Source organism: Silene latifolia, chromosome 2 (assembly GCF_048544455.1).
Source record: "Silene latifolia isolate original U9 population chromosome 2, ASM4854445v1, whole genome shotgun sequence".
NCBI classification, from domain to species: Eukaryota; Viridiplantae; Streptophyta; class Magnoliopsida; order Caryophyllales; family Caryophyllaceae; genus Silene; species Silene latifolia.
Window position 1 is genome coordinate 197,646,558 of NC_133527.1, and position 25,107 is coordinate 197,671,664.

Here is a 25,107-nt window from a genome sequence, read left to right on the forward strand (position 1 = left end):
TCATTTACAGTAGCTGTTTCCATGGTCTCGAGATGGCGATTTTTAAGGCAAAAATAAACCTGTGAAGAAAGTTCACCCTGGTATGTGCTTGGAATCAAATCAAAAATTATCTTGAAGCATTTGGGGGTTATGTAGTGGTGATAATTGGGTTTCTAAGGTGCATGCAAGAAATAACCTTTATGATAATATGGGCTGGGACTATGAACTACCGGATCACCAATCTTCTTACCAAAGTTAAAAGGAAATTGACACAGAAGCATTTTTCAAGGGTCAAAGCTTTAGTCAATGATCGAGCAACAAATCATTTTAGGTTTCCCAATCAAAAATTTGATCAAAATTTGACGATTAACTAAAAAAAACATGATTCATCATTCGACGTCGCCTAGGCTCTAAGTTGTGCACAATCCAAAGATTTAGAAAGAAAAAGGTAAGGTTTTCCATTTTTAAGGAGGATTGTTTGATAAACGGGAGATTATCGATTTGTTTCGTGGATTGAATACATCAAGAACACTTGTTCCCTTCAAGAAGGATATTTATTCAATTCAAGAAATTTATGATTTTGTCATTAAGATATCAATAGTTATTTTGAATGTACGTTAGCAATCTTGATTTTTCTTTTGTCTTTGTTTGTTAAATGGTAACGCCTAGTTGATTATTAATGAGATGACAATTTCAAAAAAAAAAAAAAAAAAAAAAGATTTAGAAAAAAAGGTAAGGAGGTGTTTGTGGAAAATTTTGCTTTTAAATCCATCGATATATTAACTTGACTGTTTGGTAAATAGCATATTAAAACAGTAGATTCTAAAAAATGAATCATCAACCATTTGCACGTAGATGCAACAATCTATTAACCTGAATCCGCTAATTACCAAACACTTTTACGAAATCTGCTAATTGAAATATACTAGTCAAACATGTCAATTCAATCTATCTTTTATTATCTGCTTGATTACTCTGCTTCTACTAATACTAATCTGTTAAGTACCAAACAAGACCATTTTGAGAACTAACACGCAAAGGAGTGAATATGCAAAATTAGCAGCACGACTAATTCGGGGAAAGTTAAAAAGGAGTCAATTAGACTCTCTTCTAACGAACATATCTATCTTAAACTTAAAACATGTCAAAATTAAACCTATTCAAAAAATGTAAAAAGGTTTTTGTCAACTCGTAAGTTTTTTATTACTTTTTCCATTCAACCTTATTTTCACTTTTTATTATTAATTCTAAATTTAAAAATAAACTTTTATAATTTTTTATGCTAACGATATTTAGCGTCGTGAAAAAAGAAAGTGGTAGAGTGGAGTTGAATGGAGGAAGTATATATATTACTTTTTTTTCCTACTTTAAAATAAATTTATAACATATATCTGTCTTAAACAATTATTTGTGAGGGAAAAATGGCAATAGAATTAAAATAGATGGGCTATAAAGTGTTCCACGGCCCAATATTCTACATTAATAGCCGGTTAAATCGCTGAATTTGGGCCCGAAACTCTCACTATGTTGATCCACCCAATTTGTTTCCATAAACAATCCCACAAAATTTACCGTCTTATTTCTTCGTCTTTCTCATAAAACACCCCTAAAATTTTCATGCACACAAAAGCCTCCAAATTTCCCCAACAATTCAATAAAATTCCCAATTTCTTTTGTTGTATAAACATTTTAAACAATCAATTAATCAACATAATTGACGCAAAATGCAGCATGATGAAGTCATTTGGCAAGTTATTCGCCATAATCACTGTAGTTTTATGTCCAAGTACGTATAATTTATAAACCCTAATTCTCAATCTTCAATTTTGTTTAATTTCTGTTTAATTATGTTTAATTTATACTGATTTTGCATGTTTATGTTTGTTGTTGTGATTTAATTAGGATTGAAACCGGAAAATTCTGTCGAAACCCATATAATGTAACGGGTATATGTAACCGGAGTTCCTGCCCACTTGCTAACAGTCGATATGCAACCATTCGCGACCATGATGGTATTCCTTATTACTCCGTACTATTTACGATTCTCTGTTCCAATTGATTGTATACGTTTTTTGAAATATACTTGTGCAACTTTACAGAACATATATAATCAAATTATTGATTTCTACTACACGCAATTCTCTAAATATGCGGTCTTAGCAAGATACTAAGCTACCAGAAAAAAAATTTCTGGCTACGCTCCTGCTCGTGGGCAATGGCGTAGCCACATATACGGTTTTGAAAATTTGATGTCTTTAAGACCTCTAATAAAAAATGATTTAACAATTACATTAAAATAAACCCCACAGGTAAAAGATTCTGGCTCCGCCACTACTCATGGGTTGATCGATTTTTTTTTTTTTGTTTGTGATGAAAATTGCAGGGGTGTTTTATTTGTATATGAAAACAATAGAGAGAGCTCACATGCCTAACAAATTGTGGGAAAGGGTTAAGTTGCCCAAGAGTTATCTTCATGCCATGAATATCATTGACAAACATATGGTACTTGCTTTTTCTTCTATTTATGATACTTAATTTACAATAATTTTTATATGAGACGTTCACACGACAAGATTATCATGAGACTGTCTCACAGGAGACTTACGTGTTAGTTGAAAGGTTGAATTGAGACAAGTATGTTTGTTTTTGTCAATAATGTAAAAGAAAAACATTTACAGATGTATTGGCCAAAGTTACTGGTGCACAAAATGAAGCAGCGGTTGACAAAGATGACTCAAATGTGGATTCGTATGAGGAAGCTCGCTTTAAAAACAAGGTGATCTGCAATTCGTAATATTACATTAACTATGCGAAACAGAATGTTGTGATATTGCAGTAATGTGTTGTTAATGTTACTTTTTATGTAATATCAGGACTGAATTCGCAAGAGGGAAAGAATTTCATCGATATTTTACTGTTTATATGTTTTTTTTAGGGAGAAGTTGAGGACGAGGCCACATATGATAGAAAAGAGGGATGCTAGACGATTAGAGAAGGCTGAGAAAGCAGCACTAATCGATAAGGTAGAATGTACATCGCTTGCTTCAATTTCTTAGGGAATACGGAGTACAGTTTATGTTGTTCAGATCATGACTTGTAGTATTTTGCAGAGAATTGAAGAAGAACTTATTCAACGTCTACGTTTAGGTATCCCTTCTTCTGATGGGATATTCAACTATCATCAGAAAGTTTGGAACGAGATTCTTAAAGAAAATGATATCGAAAAAGAGGTTGAAGAAGCGGCCGAGGAGGTAAATTCTCCGTTACATTAAAAATAGAGTAAATTAAAAATTACTCTCTTTTAAATTCTTGTTTTCTAAAATTATTCTTTTATATAATATTTTCCTAAAATTACTCTTTTAATATGTGCTTTTATCAAAAATTGCTTCAAAACTCCAATTTAGGTGACTTATTATGTCTGTTTTTGAACTTATTTTTCATTGTTATACATTTGAAAGTATAAATTGGTTAAGACAGAAACAAGTTCATAAAATGACGAAATAAGTAACTTAAATTAGTGTTTTGAAGTAATTTTTGAAAAAAGTGTATTTTAAGAGAGTAATTTTAGGAAAAAATTATATAAGAGAGTAATTTCAAAAAACTGATTTTAAAATAGAGTAATTTTTAATTTACTCTTAAAAATATAACATTCATACAATTGTCATTGTCATCGTCATTGTCATCGTTATTCAGGAAGAGGAAGTGGAGTATGTCGAGGGCTACGAAGAACTCGAGGAAGAAGACGATATAGAGGATTTTGGTAATCTTGGAATGACTGGCATTGATGACGACCAAGGTAGTCTAGTCTCGCAAGAGAATGAAATTTCTGACTTGGGAAAAAAAACGCTTGTGAATATTGCAGAATATCTGTTTTTTGTTTTCTGAATAAATTATGAATTCTAGTAATGAATATAGATGAATTGGAAGACGATGATGAAGACATTGAAGAAGCTGACGGTAAAGCAAGTAAGAGCAGTTTTAACTCGGCTTCCAAGTCAAAGAAGAAATCGTCAGTTACAGTCGAGGTATGAAAATTGCCTATGCTCTGTTATGGATTATATTCACATTGTCGCAATTTGGCGCATTTGATTTATAAAACAATTATATTCACATTGTCGTTGTTAAAACTTAAAAATTTGTGTGATTGCAATAGTTATCAAGAGGATGAAGTCTTTTCCGTAACATATACGAGTAATTTGTTTTTGTGTTACCGCGATAATTGTGTCTTCTTTTGCAGGTTGAGCATGAAGATGGTAGCAGACAGATGCGAATGACAGTACAGTAAGCTGTGGTTGGCCTTCCATTTTCAGTCCTAGATATTAATATTACTTCTACTCGTAATTACTTCCATAATATTAGTAGGATTTTATAATATTGAGAATTTTTTTGTCGAAACAATCAACAATGTATTTATTTTTCGAACCAATGTAATAAATTATAGCAATGGTTGGCGAATGAGTAATGAGTTAGTACACAGTACGCTCGAACAAGCTCACATATGAGCATGGAGCAATTGGCCATATTAAACGTGCTCAGGGCGCATTTGTCTTAAACAATACTCTCTTCTTTCAAGTCATTTCCTAACGGTTTTGGAAGTTACAAGAGGTGAATTTTTAACAAACTTATTAAATTATTGATTCTAAGTAATTGGACAAATACTTTTTCTGTTCATTCGGTTGATATAAGTATACAACCCTTTTATATTTTGAAAAGTTCAATTTTCTAGGGAGAATTGGTAACAATTTTTTTGAGAAATAATCAAGTTATAAATTTACAAATTTGCAAACTACAAAATGAATCATGTGGTAATAAAAATTATAATTACTCTCTTTTGTGACAGACAAATTATGACCACTTTATGATAAGAAGTAATAATAAATTCTTATTTATCTTATAATGGTTATATTTTATCATAAAACTGGTCATATTTCTCCGTTGTAATTTGTGACGCGTAGAGTACGTCCAAAGAGAGAATTTGAGAAAACAACGAAATTGTGCAGGTAGCTTGAAATCGTGTGCACACAAACTGAAAGTCCTTGATGACTTTGTTTTACATTGATTTCTAATCCTGTGACCTAGTCACCTACTTGTCCCTCCAAACTCTGTTCTACCACCATCTCCTACTACCACTTGTCATTTCTATTTAAACTAAAATTTATTACGGAGTATGTATCGTAAATTAGTTGTTGTTTGGTTGACGTAAGAAGTGCGAGTTTATACTCGTATGAAATGGTAATTCATATGGGGTTATTATTTGGTTGATGTATGAAGTGTTAGTGTATACTTGTATGAAATAGCCCTTTATAGTTCATATGGTGTATTTTTTATCGGGTTTACGAAAATTCACAACTAAACAACTTCTTACTCTATTTGAATCGGTATTAGTATCGCTATCATATTGTGGTTTCTCAATAATGAAAACTGAATTTCCTTTTTTTTTTTTTGGAAACAAGAACTGAATTTCCTTATAAATTCTTAAAAAAGTATTTTTGCCAATCTCTATCCTTTTTTTTATTATTATTATTATTATTATTATTGATTTAAGTGTTTTCTCGATATTTTGTCCAAATAAAGGATACCTCTTGATGTATTCCCTCCTAGTCGCTCATTTCTTCTCTCTTTCCTTTTTTATGTTAGTCTGATTTTCTTCTCTCTTTCCTTTTTTGAAGAAATGAGCGACTAGGAAGGAGTAGTTATAACTTATAACTCGCCAACAAGTCTTGCTTAAGACGGCACTATCCGTCTTAAGCTTAAACAGATCAAATATCATCTCACATGGATATGTAGTGCCGTCTTAAGCTTGAACAGATCAAATATCATCTCACATGGGTATGTAGGACAATCATTTTATCTTTTTCGATGTATTTTGTTTTTGTCGTATTCATCTCACGTAAATATATATTTAACCCTTCTTAAACTTAAAATCAATAATGCTCGTTTTAAACAAGAATTTGCGATAACCAACCCAAAAAGGCTAACCTAAAAAGAACTCTATGATCAATAACTACATTAAGAATTAATGATGTACAACAATTAGGTCGCAAAAAAGGGATACAAAAATCCTGAGAATGTCAAAGTCACTCCCACTTACAAAATCTGATCTGCAAAGTACTCCGTATATATATATAGACCACTATACCCTAACCTTCTCCCGTAATTAATTCCTTCTCATTGCAAGTCTCCATCAACACCAGTTTACACTTATATAATTATCATTATGTCTTCAACTGAATCCCCCGTAAATCCTTGAAACAATGACTCGAGTGTTTTTACTTGTACTCCGTTTTTCAATATTTTTTGAGACATTGCCATGTGAACATTTATTATTTACGGCCCTTCCTAGGTTTTCTAAATACTCCACCTAGTATAGAAATACAATTAGTCTTTCTTATGATAGATGTATCCGTTTTTAATAGTCTTGTTTTAGAGTTAATTAGGATAGTCTTAAGTTAAGAACATTTTCGTTATATTGTAGCATTTTTTAAAACTGGCTCTGAGTGTCATCGTTTAACTTTAGACAGTTTTAAACAAATTTGTGATCTGTCTTAACATTAAAATAAGTGAAATAACATTTCATTTGTAAAGACAAGACATGTTTTTTACTAATATCTGTCTTAAATAAGAATTTGTGATCGAAATATATATTGATGCTTAAAACACACCTAAGACCATCCCCAAGCAGAGGTCGCGACCCGGTTTTACTCTTAATCCCACTTTATTTATCTTGACTTACTTTCACCCTCCCAAGCAGAAAGTCACGACCTAGGTCATCAACTCAATCATTTTTCACTTTCCAACCAATTACATCTCTCCACATTATATAACCTTTTTCATATATATTTTTTTATTAATTATTAATATTGTCAACCAATCATATATCGCCACATATAGGTCATGAGGTAGGTCAATTTGCTCCACCAAAGGTCACAAATTGACCTCTTCTCTCCAAAGGTCACCATAATTTTCTAATTAAGTGGTGATTAGTGTGACCAAGCAAGGTCATGACCTAGCAATTGACCTTGCTTGGGGATGGTCTAAGAAAATCAAATTAGTAAAAATATATTTTTTTCAATCACCTATAAATTGGTAGAGTACATTTGATTGTTATTGTTGGTGTTATCATTTTCCTCACAGAAAAGTAGATAAAAAATGAAAGAAAGCGCAATTCTTGTTATTGATAAAATCTCGTCTAGAAATACAGAAATATAAAACGGTTTTATAACAAAACAATGCTCGGTTATTTTACGCTCACTAAACGTGTTTGTACTAAACTCGAATTTTGAATAACAATGCGGGACAAAAGGGTATTTTGTTTAGGAAAATGATAAATACAGCCCTAAAATGATAAAAGGCTGTATTTAAGGTGCCAAAAAAGGAATAAAAACCTTAAATCAAGCATTAATGACATCAATTTACGCGTAATTGTGTCATAAATTCCTAATTTAATTCCATTTTGGGAAGTAATTTAGTTCTTAAATACAGCTCTTAGGGTTGTATTTATCATTACCGTTTTGTTTATAATCAAAGTGAATTTATAAAAACACGGTATCAAATTCAATTACATTTTGTAGACGTAATTCATTTCCGATAGTTATGTTACACCCCCGTTATTTTTTTTATCTATTTCATTAACCGGATACACACCTATTCACATAATTCTCTACATTGTACCAAAATCTACTATAATTTCAAGCAAAAAAATCGTTGATGAACATTGGTAAATAAGAAAAAAAGACATGGAGGAACAATACCTGAGAGGCGGCAGAGTAATAATTGAGGAAGATTAATACGCATAGTTTTTTTTTTTTTGGTGTACGAAGGACCGGCATTTTTAAAGTCCCCGGTGGACCGATAACCGCATGATTTTGCAAAAAAAAGAAAAGAGAGGAAGTTGGGTTCAACAAGTTAGGACCTCTCAACGACGAGGAGGTTCTAATTCTTCAATTGGCAAGCTTTTTGAGAGTTAAACCCACGCCACTAGACTCGCATCACTTGGTTAAGATTAATACGCATAGTAAACACGGATGGACATGCAACCGCATGCACCTTGTTAATTTAATTCACACGCTCATTTGGTCTCTCCCAAGTTACGTTACTATTTCACTTTGGTCCTATATTTCAGCTTTTATGTTTTTATTTATACAATGATGATAGAGACTTTTTTGTAGTCTCTTGTAACATACGTACACTATTTACATTTTACATAATTTCAGAGTCAATAAAGACATGTCGATGTGCCTTTTTTCTAGGTTTCATAATGTCTTTTGCTGTAGTAAAGCCTAGCTTAAATTAATTAGACAATGGAAAAACCTAATTCAATAAATAAGACCTTGTTTTTTTGCCCGAAAACTGAAATAAGTTAAATTGAATTGAAATGAGTTGAACGGAATTGGAATGAGCTTAAGCAAAAAAATCGTTGATGAACATTGCGTTGAGATTTGTTGAGATAAATGAGAGCAAAATAAAATAGATTAATACGAGCATAGTAAAACGGATGGATTGCAACCGCATGAATTAATTTAATTCACAATTGAAATGGCTTAAAGTGATCTGAATAAGAGTTGTAATTAAGCCGAAAGAACCGGGCTTAAGTAGGACAAAACTAAGTACTCCCTCCTATTCATTCATTTTGCCTCCCTTTTATTTTGCACAAGAATTAAGAAAATGATTTTGGACCACACAAAACACTCTATTCCACTCTACCCCACATGTAATTAAATTTGGACCACACAAAAGTTACCAAAAAAGGAAAGAGGGACAAAAATCCGACTAGCTTCGATAAGGAAAGAGGGACAAAATGAATGAATAGGAGGAAGTAATATTCATACACAAAATCTCATTGAAGACGGCACGTATCCGTCACTTTTGAGTGACGGATACCATTTCCTCTCACAAATGACCCAAATAGAGGAGAGAGGGAAGCACATGGGGGTGCCCCCACCTTGTCCCCTCTATCCGTTTTGTGAGTGACATTACCCGTTACTTGCTCCGACCCGTCTTTAGCAAGACTAAACTGATATTCATAATAATCAGCTCAACTCATTGTAATAATTGTCAAATCATTAAGTGTTTCAAAAATGATAATTGAAGCTGATAATTTATGTAAACCCAATTTGTAGTAATTGTCAAATCAGATAGTTAGGAGTTTCAAAAATGATAATTGAAGATCATCTGTATTTACTCAGTTTGTAACAATTGAAAATTTACTAATACATGCATGAAAATTATTACGTGGTTTAAAAATGTAATTGTGTGTAACATTGTCACATGGTTCAGTGAATTACGTGAAATGAGAGTAGAATAATCAAGTTCAAAGTCGTGAAGCTTCAATTTCATTGCGGTAACATATCAGACCTTCTGTTTTTTTTTTACATCGTATATTTAGGTGATGTTTTTTGAGTTGAATTGAGGTGAATTAAACTAAATTGAGCTGACATGAATTGAAATTATTGAGATAAATATAACTGTAATAAGTTGAGATAAATTAAATTGAGATAAATTGAGCTAAAAAAAAAGCTGAAATTAAGCCCAAAAAAAACATATCACTACTCACAATCTCACTCAAAATATTTGTTTTTTTTTCTCAAAATTTCCTTCAAATATTTAATAGATAGTATGCACAATTTTATCTGATATCGATTTTTCTAATATGTGTCTTCAAGTCACATATTAATATGACATTATACACGGAGTATATAATTAAGAATTAAACATTTGATTTTTTACTTTCATTTTCCATGATATTATCCACAAAATGTTCCTTTTAAATACTTCCTCCGTCCCGGTCATTAGTTATCTATTTCCATTTTGGGGTTATTAAATGGAAAAGATTCGATGTCAATTATAATTCGATATCATTTGAGTTTGGTAAATATTTCTCCGTATAAGTCCGATTTCGAAACAAGGTAACAGCCAAATAAGTTAACATTGCTTTGGCCTATTTGGCAATCAGGTATAGAGAAAGTAAAGCCTCTATTAAAAAAAAAAAAAAAAAAAAAAAAAAAGAAGAAAAAAAAAAGCGAGAACGAGTATAATCGAAGGTAAAATATCTTAAATTATTGTCTTAAACTTGTAAATCTTTTCGGAATTTCCTAATGGCAGCAACATAATGTATCCGTTGAACATGTCCAGTTGGGATTATCCTTGCACCTAAGTCGACAATTGTAATCGGTACATCCAATAGGTTGAATGTAACAAACACCTCCTATTTGGGGGTTCAGTCTACTTTCCCGTGCACTAAGTTCGGTAATTAGTCTGCCATCGTTGAGTCCTGTTATAAGACCAAAAACTCGGCCATATTAAAAATCAACCCAAATACGAACGTATAATATGTACGGAATACTAAAGTATAACTTTTGGCCTTTATGTTTCAAGTTAGGTCTTATACATATTGTTTAAAATTTATAATACCACATCTAATTGATTTTGACAATTATGACTAACGAGTACCTAATGAAATTTTGACTATTAATTATTTCAAAAATATACAAAAATATGATATAAAATAATCATACTTCGTAAATTATTAGTTAAAAACAATAACGTGTAATTCCTATGTCTTCATTTCTCGTACTAATTGCTCCCTTTTGCTTTTGTTTTCTATCTAGCAAATTTGAAGACCAATGCTAGGATAAAAAAAAATACTTACAACCGTACCATTCATTTATTTAAATTTTTTAATCTTTGTCACAATTATTTTAATCAATGTTAAACAAATGATTAAAACAGAGGAAGTGTAGTAACAAAATTAAGACAAAGTAAAGAATGACTAATACATACCGCAACACATGAAAATCATAATAGCCATGAAGAGAGAAATGAAACTTGTATTTTTACCCATAATGTAGATGTTGATTGACGAATATGTTAAGGGAGCTTTTTGAAGGATTCTCTATTTTTGAGACGAAGTATTAAGAAAATTCACTTTGGATTATATATATACTTAATTACAATGTACATGGGAAAATGGGAAATATATGATTTCCAATATATTTGAGGATTTTAGGTATGAAATAAATTTTTGTCTATATTTAATTATCTGAAATAAATTTGGTGAAGATATTATGTTTAAATGCACTTTTGAATTACTTGAACCATATCTTCCATAATTTATTTCGTTTCCATATAGATTTGCAATATTATTAACCACTTTCAGTGAATAGTTACCTATTTTCTTATTTGGTCATTTTTTGTGGGCATCTTTCATATACATGTGAGGTTATAGATTTTGTGTGGTTCAAATTCATTCATTTCTCTTTGCTTAATCTTTGTGCTAAAAGTAATCGATAACTATTGATCGAGATGAAGGGAATAACTTTTAACATTTGTCCTAAGAGCACATAGTAAGCAAAATCGATGATATTAAGGGTGTGTTTGGAACTAAAGTGTTTTAGGGAGGGGATTATTCAAGGGAAGGAAAGAGAGGGGAGGGAAACAAAGATCCTCAATTTTGTTTTGTTGTTCATGGAGTTTTAATTTGACCTTGGAAATTTTGACAATAAAATTAATGCCCTCCATTTCAACTCCATCCCTATGCACTTGTCATAAAACAAGAGTAATTATTTACCCGGCTTCTTCAACTCTCTCAGCAATCATTATAACTTCAATCCGTGTTTCTTTATTTGCAGAAGTATATTAACTATACTACCTTTTATCGATTATTCAAGCGTTTAGTATTTACCCCAACAAAGATCCATATTTTCAAATATTATTAGAAAATTCTTCAATTTTGTTTTGTTGTTCATGGAGTTTTAATTTGACCTTGGAAATTACAATAACAATTAACTTCCTCAATTTCAACCAATATTTTCTTCAATTAATCATTATAACTTATCGCGTGTTCTCTAAATTTGCAGAACCGCCTTTTACTCTCTACAACCTCTTCTTCTCGATTTTCTACCTTCTTCGATTAAAATTTAGTATTCCTACAAAGTTGTATGAAGGGCCTTATTGTTTGGTGTTGCACATTGCAACAAAACTATTAATTCCTCAATTACAAAATATCTTTTACAATTAATTTTCCCTATTTTTTAAAACCCTATTTTAATTATATTTTTCGCAAATTTTTATAAGTTTAATTTAATCTTTACCAGTTTAGTTTAAATTATATAAATTCAGTTTAGAAAAATTTAGCAAAATTGTGTCCAGTATTTTGTGTTTATAAAGAACTTAAGTGATGAATATATGTATTTTATTAGGAATATCTGTTATAAAATCTACAAGTAATATTTTAACACCGGTTTAAGCTCAAAGTTTTGAACTTTAATTAAAAAAAAAAATTGAGATTGATGAAGTATAAACATATGGTTTATTGAAAGGATAATTGGCAACCCTGTTGTTATAGTTTAGTACACAATTAGAGAAAAAATAAAGAGACATTTTGATTGTGAAATTCGATTGTACTAGCTTTCATTTTACTAGCTTTCATTTTACTTTGATCATGTAAATTTTATCGACTCTTATATAATTCTTCCATCTAAGACCCCTAAGCGTCTACATCAATATCTTACGATCTTTCATTAACAAACATTTCTGATTTACAAGCTACGAAGTACACCTTATGAGTTATGATAAGTAAATTATTTTACTATTTGATATCAAATTATTCATACATTGTAGAATTCTACTTATCAAAAGTGTTTCCAAACATTATTGATGCGAACCAACTTTTATTTTATGCTAATAAACAAAACCATTATATTTTATATTCAAAAAATTACCAATCATCTTATCTTTTGCTTTATATCAAAACACAAGATTAAAAATCATCAATCATAAGACCATCCCCAAGCAGTGGTCGCGCTAATTAGGTCGCCACCCGATTTTACTTTTAATCCCACCTTATTAACCTTGACCCAGAGGGGAGAAGGTGGGCGACCAGGTTATCAACCCAATCATTATTCACCTTCCAACCCTTTTTGTTTTGTTTCGACTCTGCTAATTTGACACCTATTAGTTCATTTTGACCTAATAAGGTCAAGAGCAACCAAAGAGGTCACAAATTGACCTTATAAGGTCAAGAACAACCAAAAAGTCACGCTAATCTCATACTTAATTGTTGATTAAGGCGGCCCAACAAAGTCGCGACCTCCCTCGTGACGTTGCTTGGGGATGGTCTAAGACCAAGACAATTTTCCCAATATCAAAGTACAAAAATGTTAAAAATCATCAACCATAAGACCAAGACAACCTTCCCCAATCCACTCAACTAGTAGCCAAAAATGTTCCAAAATGCAATAGTAGTAAGTTAGTAACCAATAGTTGTATGTAGTTGATGATCAAATATTCAAATGCCTAACCATAAACCCTAGTTAGCTTAGTACATGCGTCCTTATTCACGTGTGAACGTACCTAATTACTTTTACCTTAACTTTTTACCACACACGCACGTGTGTCTCTTTGATCACTATAAATACATCCACACTTTCTAACCAAACTACTTACATTCTAACTCCACATTTTACCTTCCACTCATTTTCTACCACACAAATTAAAAAATAACTCCAAAAAAAATCAATGGAACCCTACTATTCCAACTACATAACACAAACACAAAACCCTAATGAACCAACACTAGACCACTACACTGAACCACCTCACCCACGCCAACCCAAAAACCCAACCAAGACGACTAAAACCGCTTCCGCTACCACAACCACTACTAGGTACCGAGGTGTAAGGCGTAGGCCATGGGGACGTTATGCGGCTGAAATCCGCGATCCACAATCAAAAGAAAGACGTTGGCTTGGTACTTACGACACGGCCGAGGAAGCGGCTTGCGCTTACGATTGCGCGGCTCGCGCCATGCGTGGGACCCGGGCTCGAACCAATTTCAATTACCCTACTATTTCAGATGAGGTTTACCCTACTACTCTTTTTGGTGCACCCACCTCGGTCCCACCTCCTCCTCCTCCTCCATTTTTCTCTATTACACATCATCCTCCACGTCAGCAATCATCTCAGCCGTCCATTAATTCTGCTTTTAATCTCAGCCGTCCGAATCATACGCTTTTTCCTTGTTGTTCCACTCAATTCCCTAATAATAATAGTAATGTTATTAACAATGAAAATAATAATAATGTCAAAAGTAAGAAAAAAAATAAAATAAATAATAATAATAATAATAATATTAAGAATGTGTATGTGTTTAGTGATTTGTTCCCATCTTCTAAAACTCCAGCTTCCACGTCATCATCTACCGTTAAGCCACGTGTTGATCTTAACGATGATGACATGGAAGCGATTAATGATAATGATAATGATAATGATAACGATATTAATAATAATGATAATTCAAAGGAGTTTTTTCCATATGAAGAATCAGAATCTTCAGGATTACTAGAAGAAATTGTGGAAAAATTCTTCCCTAAGAGCAAATCCACAAAACCTAATTATAATGAACCCTCGTTTTCGAACAACAATCAAGATTACGATCGAATGACGATTAATGACGAAGATCATCAATTTGGGTTATGCCCTAATCATGATGTTAATTATGATTATGGTGTTGGTGTTGGTGGAGGGTATGGTGATCATACGGTGTCGTATTGTGGGGAGATGATGCCTACATTTGAAGGGAATTATAATGTTTATGATCAACAGTATGGAAATGTGGTTGATGGTGTTGTGGTTGATGCTCATAGATTTGAAGGAATGTTTCAGTATAATGAACTCTATGGTATCTTTCCTGGTGCACCATGTCTTGGTGTTTAAGCGGTTTGTCGATAGGGAATACTCCTGATCAATACGGAGTTGTTTTGTGGTGGTTGTTGCCCTAGATGTTTTACTTTGGTGGAAAGTTTAGGGTGATATTATTTTGGGAATTGTTTAAGGAAGTTGATTAATTAATTAATTAGCTAGATATTATGGTAATTACACGTTTAATTAGGGTAGTACTATCCTAGTATTAGGTATTTTATTTTATTTTATGTTTAGGTTAATTTCGTTCTTAATTAAGTATTGTGAGCACCAAATGATTTTGAAGTTATGGTGTATTGGCTGGTCTTATTAAGTTGAAATTGTGTAATATTGGTGTATTGGCTGGTCTTAATTAAGTATTTTCTTATTAATTAGTGCTAATCATATGTACTTATGTATTTGTCATCTTTAGTAATTATGTATTCGCCACGTTTACTAATTCCATTACAATTTACGTTACGTTGAAATTTCACTACAATGTGACTTAATGAACCAATTTTCATTTCACTATGCAATCATCGAGTCTAAATACAATTATTCTTATTAAATTTTCATTCCATATAATCACGACTTTACTTTAGATCAGCTTAAGGCGTCGAACATCCTTTTTTTGTAAATAACTTGACACAATACATGAACATATACGGTAACACATACTGTAATGCTAACGAGATCTTTACTTATAAGTTATACTCCCTCCTATTCTATATGATCTTCCACATTGCTTTTGGACCAATATTTAGTGGAGTGTTAATATGTGGAGGAAAATGAAAGTAGGAGAGAGAATGTGGGGTTATATGTTATATTAACCACAAATGCTAGACAAAAAAGGAAAGTGGAAGATCTTTGTGAATTTTCCGTTTAAGGAAATGTAGAAGATGTTAGTGAATAGGAGGGAGTAACAGTTAAAAGTATCACGAAGTAACTCTTATAACTTTAACAGTTAAGGTAACCGACACATAAAATAAAATAAAGCTATTTAATATAGCATCATTAACCAAAGTCAACTTGAGCCTTTTATCACATAACACACGCGTGGCTACATAATTAGAAGTTAGAAGACGTTGTATAAATCTTACAGTGCTACTTTGCATGTAATTATTGCATAAAAAGATGAATGTTACGTAACAATGATAGTTAAAAGTTTTGACTTTTAAATCACCAAAAGAAGGGATGATTAGAAAAAGTAAGAATTACCTTTTGAAGCAACAACTTTTGCACAATCCAAGGTTCACCACGGGTAAAACCCAAAAAACCTAACGGTATCCAAGGTAATTTTTGTTGAGTATTTACTGTATCGCAGTAAATGTGTGAACATATATGAAGAGTACGAAAGTCAGGGGTCTGGGGATATTGTTAGATTATGTCTTGTAATTCTTGTGAAAGTACATTGAGAATTAAGTATGAAGAGTATGTTGTTGATGTTATAATATGCGACCGTTATATAGTACATCAGAAAATTATCATTTTAGAATAAATGGTGATCATTTTTTATATTAGATATTTTCCACTTTTTATTAATAAAAATTTAGACCTGGTAAAATTGGCTTGATCCGAATAATCTTCCTCGTACTTGACCTAACACACGAACTAAGGCCAGAGATTGATTTGTAATCGAATTGACGTGATCAGTATAACCTGACCTGGATGTTATTGCTTCAAACACTCCATGACCCTAAATAATAATCCATGTACTTCTTCTCTGTCCCAGTTATTTGCTATCCTATTCTATTTTGGGTGTTTCAGTTAATTGTCGTCCTTTCTATTTTAAGAATGAACTTTATGAATAATTTGATAATTTACACTCAATTTATTCCACTTGCTTGTCATTTAATAATTAGCTCATTTTTCTTTTATTGGTCTTTATACCAAAATTAAAGGAAAACAATTACGGAGTAACTGAAGAAGGCATTAATAATTAATGAAATGGGCCTGCATAAGCGTTAAGACTTATGTTCAACATTTACTGCCATGTTATTTAATAACTTGTTGTTGTGATAGAGACTGATTAGTTTACCCGTGCGTCACAAGTTTCCAAAACTTTAATTATTTGTAAGAAAACAATAATAGTGACAAAACTTACATACATTCATTCCCTTCTTTGTTACATACATTCCATTACTTGTAAGGAATATACTGTGTGACTTATGGAGTTGTACTACTAAAATTTGCAATTGGTGTACAATGTCCTCTATTGGTAAGTATGGTAACTATGACAATCAAATTAGAAATCGAGGCATTATATATGGAACAAGTTGAGAAATTTCGAATAAAAAATTAGAGGTGTTAAGATTTTAAAATATAGTATAGTGTGTATTAAGAAAAAAAATTATTTCAAGATACCTGGTTACGGAAGTTCAATGATCATTTTTTTCAAAAAAAATATATAGATTTATGTCGTCAATTGGCATTGGACCTCCTACCAACATATTTGAGATCATATATTGTTAGTATATGTATAATAATGTATGTACCTTTGTAAATCCTCTTAATTATATTTAAAATGTTTGTCATTAAAATATATAAATGGAAAATTTACAAAGGTATTTTGAGGTTTGCTACTGTATTTGATACTCGGCTTTTCAAATAAGAAAACTTTGATTTACAAGTCAAAAAAATGTTTTTTTTATCCAAATTGATGATCTACCAATTTGCAATTTAAAAAAAAAAATTGTATATTAATTTCATGATTACTAGTTTTTGCAAGTCAAATTATTTGACCGAATAAACTTCGGTTGATCAAGGAAGTTTAAAAAATTACGTTCTGAACTTGTGCTGAGATATAGTCAGCCAAAGTATTTTCTTTCCTTTTTAGAGTATCACTTTCAAAGTGACAAATCGTGAGTGTGTTTAGTTTTTTTACTTTGGGACTGGTTAAAGTTATTTTCGACTTCGTTATTACAACATACGTACAAAGACATAAAGTACAATAATTTGTCTTAAGATAGTTATATTCGTGTTAACCCATACGTGTAAAATGTGTCAAATACTTCCATATAGATAAGATGTTGCTTTTCCTTAAGCACTTTACTTTTATAGCTCGTTTATCTATTTGACCCGATTAATTGTTTAAGACGACTCTTAAAACAAAAATTTTCGAAATCCCAAAATAACTTGTGCTGACGGGCCGTGATTTTGAGTTTTGGGTATGTTCCATACATATGGCCCATTTTCGTTAAAAAGTCAATTTAGGATTGAATTGGTTATTGGGCTACAAAGATATAAACTAAGGTATGGACGAGGCCCACTACATTGATACTCTCTTTCGGTAAAATTGAACTTTTTTTTTCTTTTTTAAATTGGACAATTCTAAATGGAGAAAAGTCTAAATTAAGATAATGTATCTTTATTTTATATGGACCACTAAGACTTCATAATGACAGACTTATTTTGTATGTCAATAAAGATATTAATATTAGCTACTAATTTCTTAAAATAAAAAAAAATAAAAAATTAGATAATAAAAATTAAAATTAAAGTTGAATATAATACATGAGTTTTTCTATTATGTGCCCAATGGACACATGTAATTCTTTACTTAAATGGCTCCTTAACATGTGTTCATTGGACACATGATAGAAAAACCCATAATACATAAGTATTTGTAGTGATAGTAATAATTATAACCGAAATAATCTTAATTATACAGTCAGAATATATTTAAGCTGAAAGTTGTAGGACCAATTTGTGCCTTAACGCTACGCTTGAGGGTAAGAAATGGAACGTAAATGTGAAAACTTGACATTTTTAGTTTTCGATTTTCAAACTTATCTAACTAAAATAATACTTATAATCAAATGGGTTTGGTGTGGCGATTGCTCACCTCATCCCTTAACCAGCAGGTCATGGGTGTCATGGGTTCGATCACTGCCCATGTGAATAGAGCAAACTTTTTAACTAGCCGTTTACCTCTTCGTGAGAGCACCCACGACGAGAGGATTATACACTGTTGTCAACGGTGGATACTCCGCTATACACTCTGCTATACACCAAAAAAAACTAAAATAATACTTGTAATAAACAAGAAAATTCAGATTAATGGATTTGCCAAAAGGCCAAAGAATAAAGAAACCTAGAGAAAAATACCGTGTAACACTTGACGAGAAGTTTAATGACTCATCAAAATATCGAATAAGAGTCAGTATAATATTACGTAATAATATTTTTTTTGTGTGTAAAGGAAGCCACATAGATAAATATTAAATAAGTTACTGCCGGAATTCTAATTCAAATCATAAATGTGACTTTTTATGACTTCATCTATTAATCTAGCTGACATCTACAATTTTGACCGGTGCGCTAAAGACACAAATTTGAGCGACATCACAAATTATGGAGCATATGTCCACATACGTGGCGCATATGGTATATCTATGTGTAGAAAAGTACACTAGTTTTAATAAAAGGAAAATCCATGACAAAAACACTACCATAGTTATTTTTGTAAATCAATGATGAATTGATGATCTCACAAACCTTCTAAAAATGTTAACCATTACGTGTTTTAGCATTTTTTTTATTTCATTAACTAAGCTATAAGGCCATCAAAATACAAGAGACGCAAGAAAATCAATCTTATGAACAAAAAATCACCAAGATAATCGAAGAACGAAGCCTAAATCAACTATTTCTTGATAACTCATGACCTATCTATAATAGATGGTGAAATACTAAAATTCTAAGGTAGATACATTATTTAATTTCTTGATGACGTAGTACAACTGATATATTCATAAATTTCTCTAATGCATGAGAAGTAATTTAAACTTTAAAACTACCCAACAAATCATTTTCTCGAACCGAACTTATTAATGTATGTCGTTACAACTTTGACTTGACCTTTTTTTAAAAAAAAAAAAAAAAAAAAATTAAAGAATATTCGACCTTATTGGCCTATGGCTTCTAGAGTTCTAGGCCTCTTTGGACCACCCAAACGTTGTAGAGTACGTTTATACTTTAATTACTCCCTCCGTCCCGGTCAATTGTTGTCCTTTGGTTTTGTCACAAAGATTAAGAAAAAAGGAGAGAGCCAATAATTAAATGACAAGTGGAACAAATTGAATGAGAGTGATCAAATTACTCATCAAGTTCATTCTTAAAATAAAGAGGGCAACAAATGACTAAGACACCCAAAAATAGAAAAAGACAACAAATGACCGGGACAGAGAGAGTATATCATTACAATCGTAAATGATATCACTCAGATAGAGTTGAGAATTAAGATACGGACCTCACAACAATAATGCAATGGATCATCTTATCCTGATTTTGGTTTATACGATCAACAATAATAAATCAATGATGCAAAATGGATCACACAATCCTAATATAATATGGGTTTTTATTCCCTCTATTTTTCTGTTTTCTTTCCATTTCATTAAAATAATTCTCACATATATTAGAGAAATGAGAAGAAAATAGATAAATAGAAGTACGTAAATATGGCCTCTTTGAAACAAAAAAAAAAATTACATATGGCTCAAAAGGAACAATATTGATACCCTTTCGATTCATGTAAGTCATTCTCTTAATATGAGACGTTTCTAAAAGACATCATTTGCTACGTTATTTGGTAGCGCATATTCCAAAATTTATTTGAAATTACTATTGTTAAATTGAAAGTCGTATTGTCGTATGACTCGTACGAAAATACCAAATGACAAAAAAAATAAGGGATATTCTCTCGTGTACCCCTCAACTTTTTCATTTTCTATGATATACCCTCTTTTCATGCAAAAAGACTTTGACCGTCAATAATTCTTGGCTACAAGTTCAGAATACGATAAACTTTTTTTCCAAATTGACCGTCTTTAAGAGGTCTTTCGTTTAAAAAAAAATTCACCGACGTCTCAACTCGTAGTCGGGAATTATGGTCGGTCAAAGTTTATTTGTTAAAAAATGTTTGACCAACCATAACTACCGGCTAAGAGTTCAAAAAGCGGTGAATTTTTTTTTTCAAATTGAAGGCCTTGACGAGATAATTGGTTTGGAAAAAAAAATTATCGTTTTCTAAACTCGTAATAGAGAATTATTGTCGGTCAAAGGTTTTTTTGCAAAAAACGAGGAGTATACCATAGAAAATGAAAAAGTTCAGGGATACACGAGAGAATATCCCAAAAAATAAACAAATTTAAATGAGTATTGATTAATGAGCATTAGGCTTGCATGAGTTCATGATCATCATAAATTCATATCAAGCTACTCACATTTCAAACTTCTCACCTTTGTACGGGTTATGAGTAGTTTGAATTTGGATGAGATGGAGTACTGGATCGGGCCGGGCCAGGCCAGGGGTAAGCTTGGCCCAGCTTGTACGTCAGTACAAGAGACTAGGAGTCGGGTTAGTGTTGTGCCAGCTTGAGCACAATCCATTGTGTAGCGGGCTAGGCATGACTAGGCCACCTTTTTTTCTATTTTATTTTATGTTTTTAGCATTAGGATCGGTCCGGGACAAGAAAATGTGGCACTAGCCTCGCTCGAGGGGAGGAGCGGGCATGTTGAGCAAAAAAAATTTAGCCGTGAGGTACTGGCTGAGTCGAGCTGACCCGACTCACTTAACAACCCTAATAACTCTCAAATTGGCCCGTTCAACAACCCTAATTACTTCTATTGTCCCGATTATTTAATCTGAGCTAGATAAATAAACAAATAATTAAGACAAACGAGTATAGAGTATGTACATATATGAGATAGTGGACTATTGTCTTATCTAACCATTAACGCAAGCCCACCCTCAATAAGAATGTCTTCCATGATAATGATAAGGTAGGCCCATTTTAATGAAAAGACTTTTGTACCAAGAGCCATCACTCATCGCATGCACCTCTATAATCTATTATCCTTCATACTTGAAAAAAAATGATTATATATTGAGAAAGGGAGGGGGAAGTAGGAAAATGAAAGAAGAATTCATCACAATCCAATTATAAATGAGTTAATTAATTATCCAATGAATTATTGGTTGAGTAGTGCATTTTCAAGTTGTTAAAGAAAAATGAGATGATTTTATTTCATGGTATATTATTTTAACTTATGTTTAGATTCAGGTTAACTGGTCAACTAGTTAAATACAGAGTTAAATAACAATTTTTCGAGAAAAGTAACAAATGATATTCGCAGTTTAGTTAGCTTATCGAGTTGAATGCACTTTTTATACAATGTTACAGAACATTTACAGTAACTTAATGTAAACAAAATTTTCGCTGAATCAAAATAACATAAAGTTCCTTTTTTTTCTTTTTTTAACATTTTAACATTAAACACACGTCTCTACTCGAAAGGTTATGAATGATTGTTGATGGGGCATATTCTGCACCCGCTGACCGAGTCAACATATTGAGCAAAGTCAAAGCCAAAAGACAGAAAGTCAACGTATTAGACATGACCTTAACCGACGCAACTGTCGGCTTTGTCACTTGGGTCTCGGCTGGGCAACTAACTAGCCAGGAGGCATATCCGCGTACTCACATCCAAGTCCTCGGCATGGAGTCAACCAGGCCAGCCGGCCTGCCATGGGTCCTTCGGCCGAGGGTAGAACAGTCTTTCCACCTGCTCTGCCACTTGGCCACTACGTGACAAAAGGTGAAAGTCTATAAACACTCCTCAATCCTCATTGAGAAAACGATCGAATAATCCACAATACATCCATAAACTCACTGTTAATCTGGTATAAACTCCCTTATCTCTCTACAATATACTTTGCCAAGTAACACACAACTTAATCTCTTTAAGTTTATCGACTTGAAAGCGTCGGAGTGAAGACGCTCTGTCATCAAGCCGAGAAGCCTCGGTTTGTTCATTGTTTGGAGAGCGAAGAAAGGAAGAGTCAAGCAAAGACATCATTCACCAAGCTTACGTGGTAACAAATCCTGCTCCGGAATTACACCCGGAACAATTGTTAATTTATCTAATTAAATTTCAATTTTTTCTATTAAAGATGACAAGGAAATATCAACTAAATTAGACATACAATTAATTCTTTTAGTAGTAATTTAATGAAGGGTTTTTCTATCCTATGCCCACTAGGCATAGGATAATAAACCAAAAATAGAAAGTATTAAATGATATTTTCATGGGAAATTGTAATATCTCATCACTTTTCATGGGAAATCGTTTAATGAATTATTAATATTAATTTCATTTAATACATTATCATTAGTTATACACCTTTTAACTAATTCCCACTAGACTCCAATCACAATCATAGAGTAGATAACCATAATAAAAGTTGTTGAATTATCATGGCTTAAAGTGGACAATTTTTAGGTGGGATGTCCATGTTGATGATGTTGTTGTTGTTGTTATAGTCATGCCCGTGATCTACATCCCCATAATTCCACTCTCCTCATCTCTTTATCTTCCCCTTATCTTGCATTGAGTGTCATTATCATTTAATCAAATACTCCGTCCGTTCGATCATTTGTTAACCTATTTTATTTTTCAGTGTCTTATTTGTTTGTTTATCTTCAAATATTAGGTTTGTTTCTGATGCAAAATTTGTCGATCTGTCATCCAATAAAAATTATCCCAATTAATTGATCTGTCTTTCTTTATTCTTTGTGAAAAAACAAAGATAAACAATTAAGTGAGACGGACAAAACATCAACATCATTTTTCTTTTTTAATTCCCTTACCCAATTATAAAAGAAGGTCAAGTGTATAATCTCATAAGTTTTGAAAATAAGAAGCTAGAGTGAAAAAGAATCAAAACCCTTTTCTTGTATGCTCATTTTCTCCCCTTCTACTAATTTTACACTTTACAAATTGAATACTTTTATCAAGTACACAAATTATTATGAAGTTTTATGTTTAATACGATTTACCCTTGCAAAAAAAGGGTATCGAGAATCCTTCCTTTGCAAGGGCGATCATTTAGTCATCAAATAGTTTTCAGTTTAATACTCCCTCCAACTCAACAGATTATTTATTGTGACGGTTGAATTAGAGGGAGTAAGATTTTTCCTGGCAAAGGAAGGATTTTCGAAATGATTTTGAAAATCCTTCCTTTGCCGGGGTAATCGTTTAACCACCTGATCTCTAACTAAATAAATAATACAGAGTACTTCGTATTTACTAATGTAATTTTTTTATTATATTTGCAGGATTTTAATTTGTTGTAAAAAAACAAAAAATGGAGAATAAAGAAGGAATAATGAGAGTGGAAATTCCAGGAGCAAAAGAGATGCAAACTAGTCCAAGAGGGTCAAGCCATGGGTTAACTAGACAACCAAGTTATGGAAGTAGCAAAGGCAATTGTCTATGCTCACCAACCACCCATGCCGGTTCGTTCCGGTGTCGTCTTCATCGGGCTCCGAGCTTTCAAAGAACCAAGAGCATGGATCCTTCTACTACTACTACTTGTTCTAAGACGGGCAATTCCGATGATAGCAGTAACTCTAATTTTATACAAGCTCAGTAATTGATAATGCCGTTAATTATGGATATTATTTCCTACGTTTTAATTTGTGGAATATATCAATTATCGGTTTTCTTTTCTAGAGTACACGTTAGAAAAACCGATCTATTATTTATGTGTTTGTGTGTATCTGGTTTCTGGATGTAGTGACAATCTTGTTGATGATCTATGTATGATATTGATGAGCATGATCGCTAAATTGATCGTGCTTTTTTTAATATTTAATATATATTACCGTTGTTTTAATTTAAATTAAGACGGAATACTTGTTATTTGTTAATACAATTAGTGTAGATCCGCACATGTGCGGTATATATAAATGTTTTTATTTTTAGTTATTATTTATATATTTTGAACTGGCTCGTTATTAATTTGTCATACACCTCATTGTATCTCGATATGAGAAAACAAAAAATTGAACTGTGCACTAATCAAGAAAATTTAGTAAAGTTATAAAATGTGTATCTAAGAAAAAAAAAATCTTTTTTTTTCTTTACCATAAAACTAGTGATTATAATTTATAATTTTTCTCAAATTATTTTAATGATTTTTTTTGGTGACGGAGCTAATAATATCAGTTTAACGTTTTGTTTTATACGAAGTATGTGTCAGCTCATTCTCTAATGCTCCCTCCGTTTTTTAATGATGTTCCCATTTCTTTAATATATGTGAGGAGTATTTTAATAAAGTGGAACATCAACAAGACATGGAGGGAGTATATAATAATAACAACAATAAAAATATAGAACTTTTACAGTTTATAAAATTATAGCGAATTTATCTTATTTTAATTAAAAGATTATAATTTACATTTTAATGAAAATGTTATTATTTGATTAAATGATTATATTTTGATGAAATGATGATAATTGAATGAAGAAGTATTTTTGTTTCCTTATTTAACTTGATGCTTTTTGGAGGGAAAACTTTGAAAAATTTGTATTCTCTTAGTATATAGGGGATGCACATGATTAATTAATTTTACCGTCTTGAATTTTATCATTATTTTTATGATT

General features: G+C 31.8%; 2 protein-coding genes and 1 long non-coding RNA gene across 3 annotated transcripts; all 3 read left to right on the forward strand.

Annotated features, from left to right (window-relative positions):
• The first annotated feature begins 1,589 nt into the window (after positions 1-1,589).
• Positions 1,590-4,393, forward strand: LOC141632612 (protein mak16-like). The gene is made up of 9 exons (XM_074445145.1): positions 1,590-1,765; positions 1,882-1,991; positions 2,363-2,481; positions 2,658-2,755; positions 2,915-3,002; positions 3,090-3,230; positions 3,673-3,775; positions 3,895-4,004; positions 4,217-4,393. The coding sequence occupies exons 1-9, from the start codon at positions 1,704-1,706 to the stop codon at positions 4,262-4,264; spliced, it is 879 nt and encodes a 292-aa protein (XP_074301246.1). The 5' UTR covers positions 1,590-1,703; the 3' UTR covers positions 4,265-4,393.
• Positions 4,394-13,430: 9,037 nt separating this feature from the next.
• LOC141632617 (uncharacterized) lies at positions 13,431-15,005 on the forward strand. Its single transcript, XM_074445150.1, has one exon. It carries the CDS (start codon positions 13,495-13,497, stop codon positions 14,689-14,691), a length of 1,197 nt encoding a protein of 398 aa, XP_074301251.1. The 5' UTR covers positions 13,431-13,494; the 3' UTR covers positions 14,692-15,005.
• Positions 15,006-23,285: 8,280 nt separating this feature from the next.
• On the forward strand, positions 23,286-24,343 carry LOC141644322 (uncharacterized). Its single transcript, XR_012544005.1, has 2 exons — positions 23,286-23,395; positions 23,778-24,343. It is a non-coding gene; the product is annotated as an uncharacterized LOC141644322 (long non-coding RNA).
• The last annotated feature ends 764 nt before the right edge of the window (positions 24,344-25,107 follow it).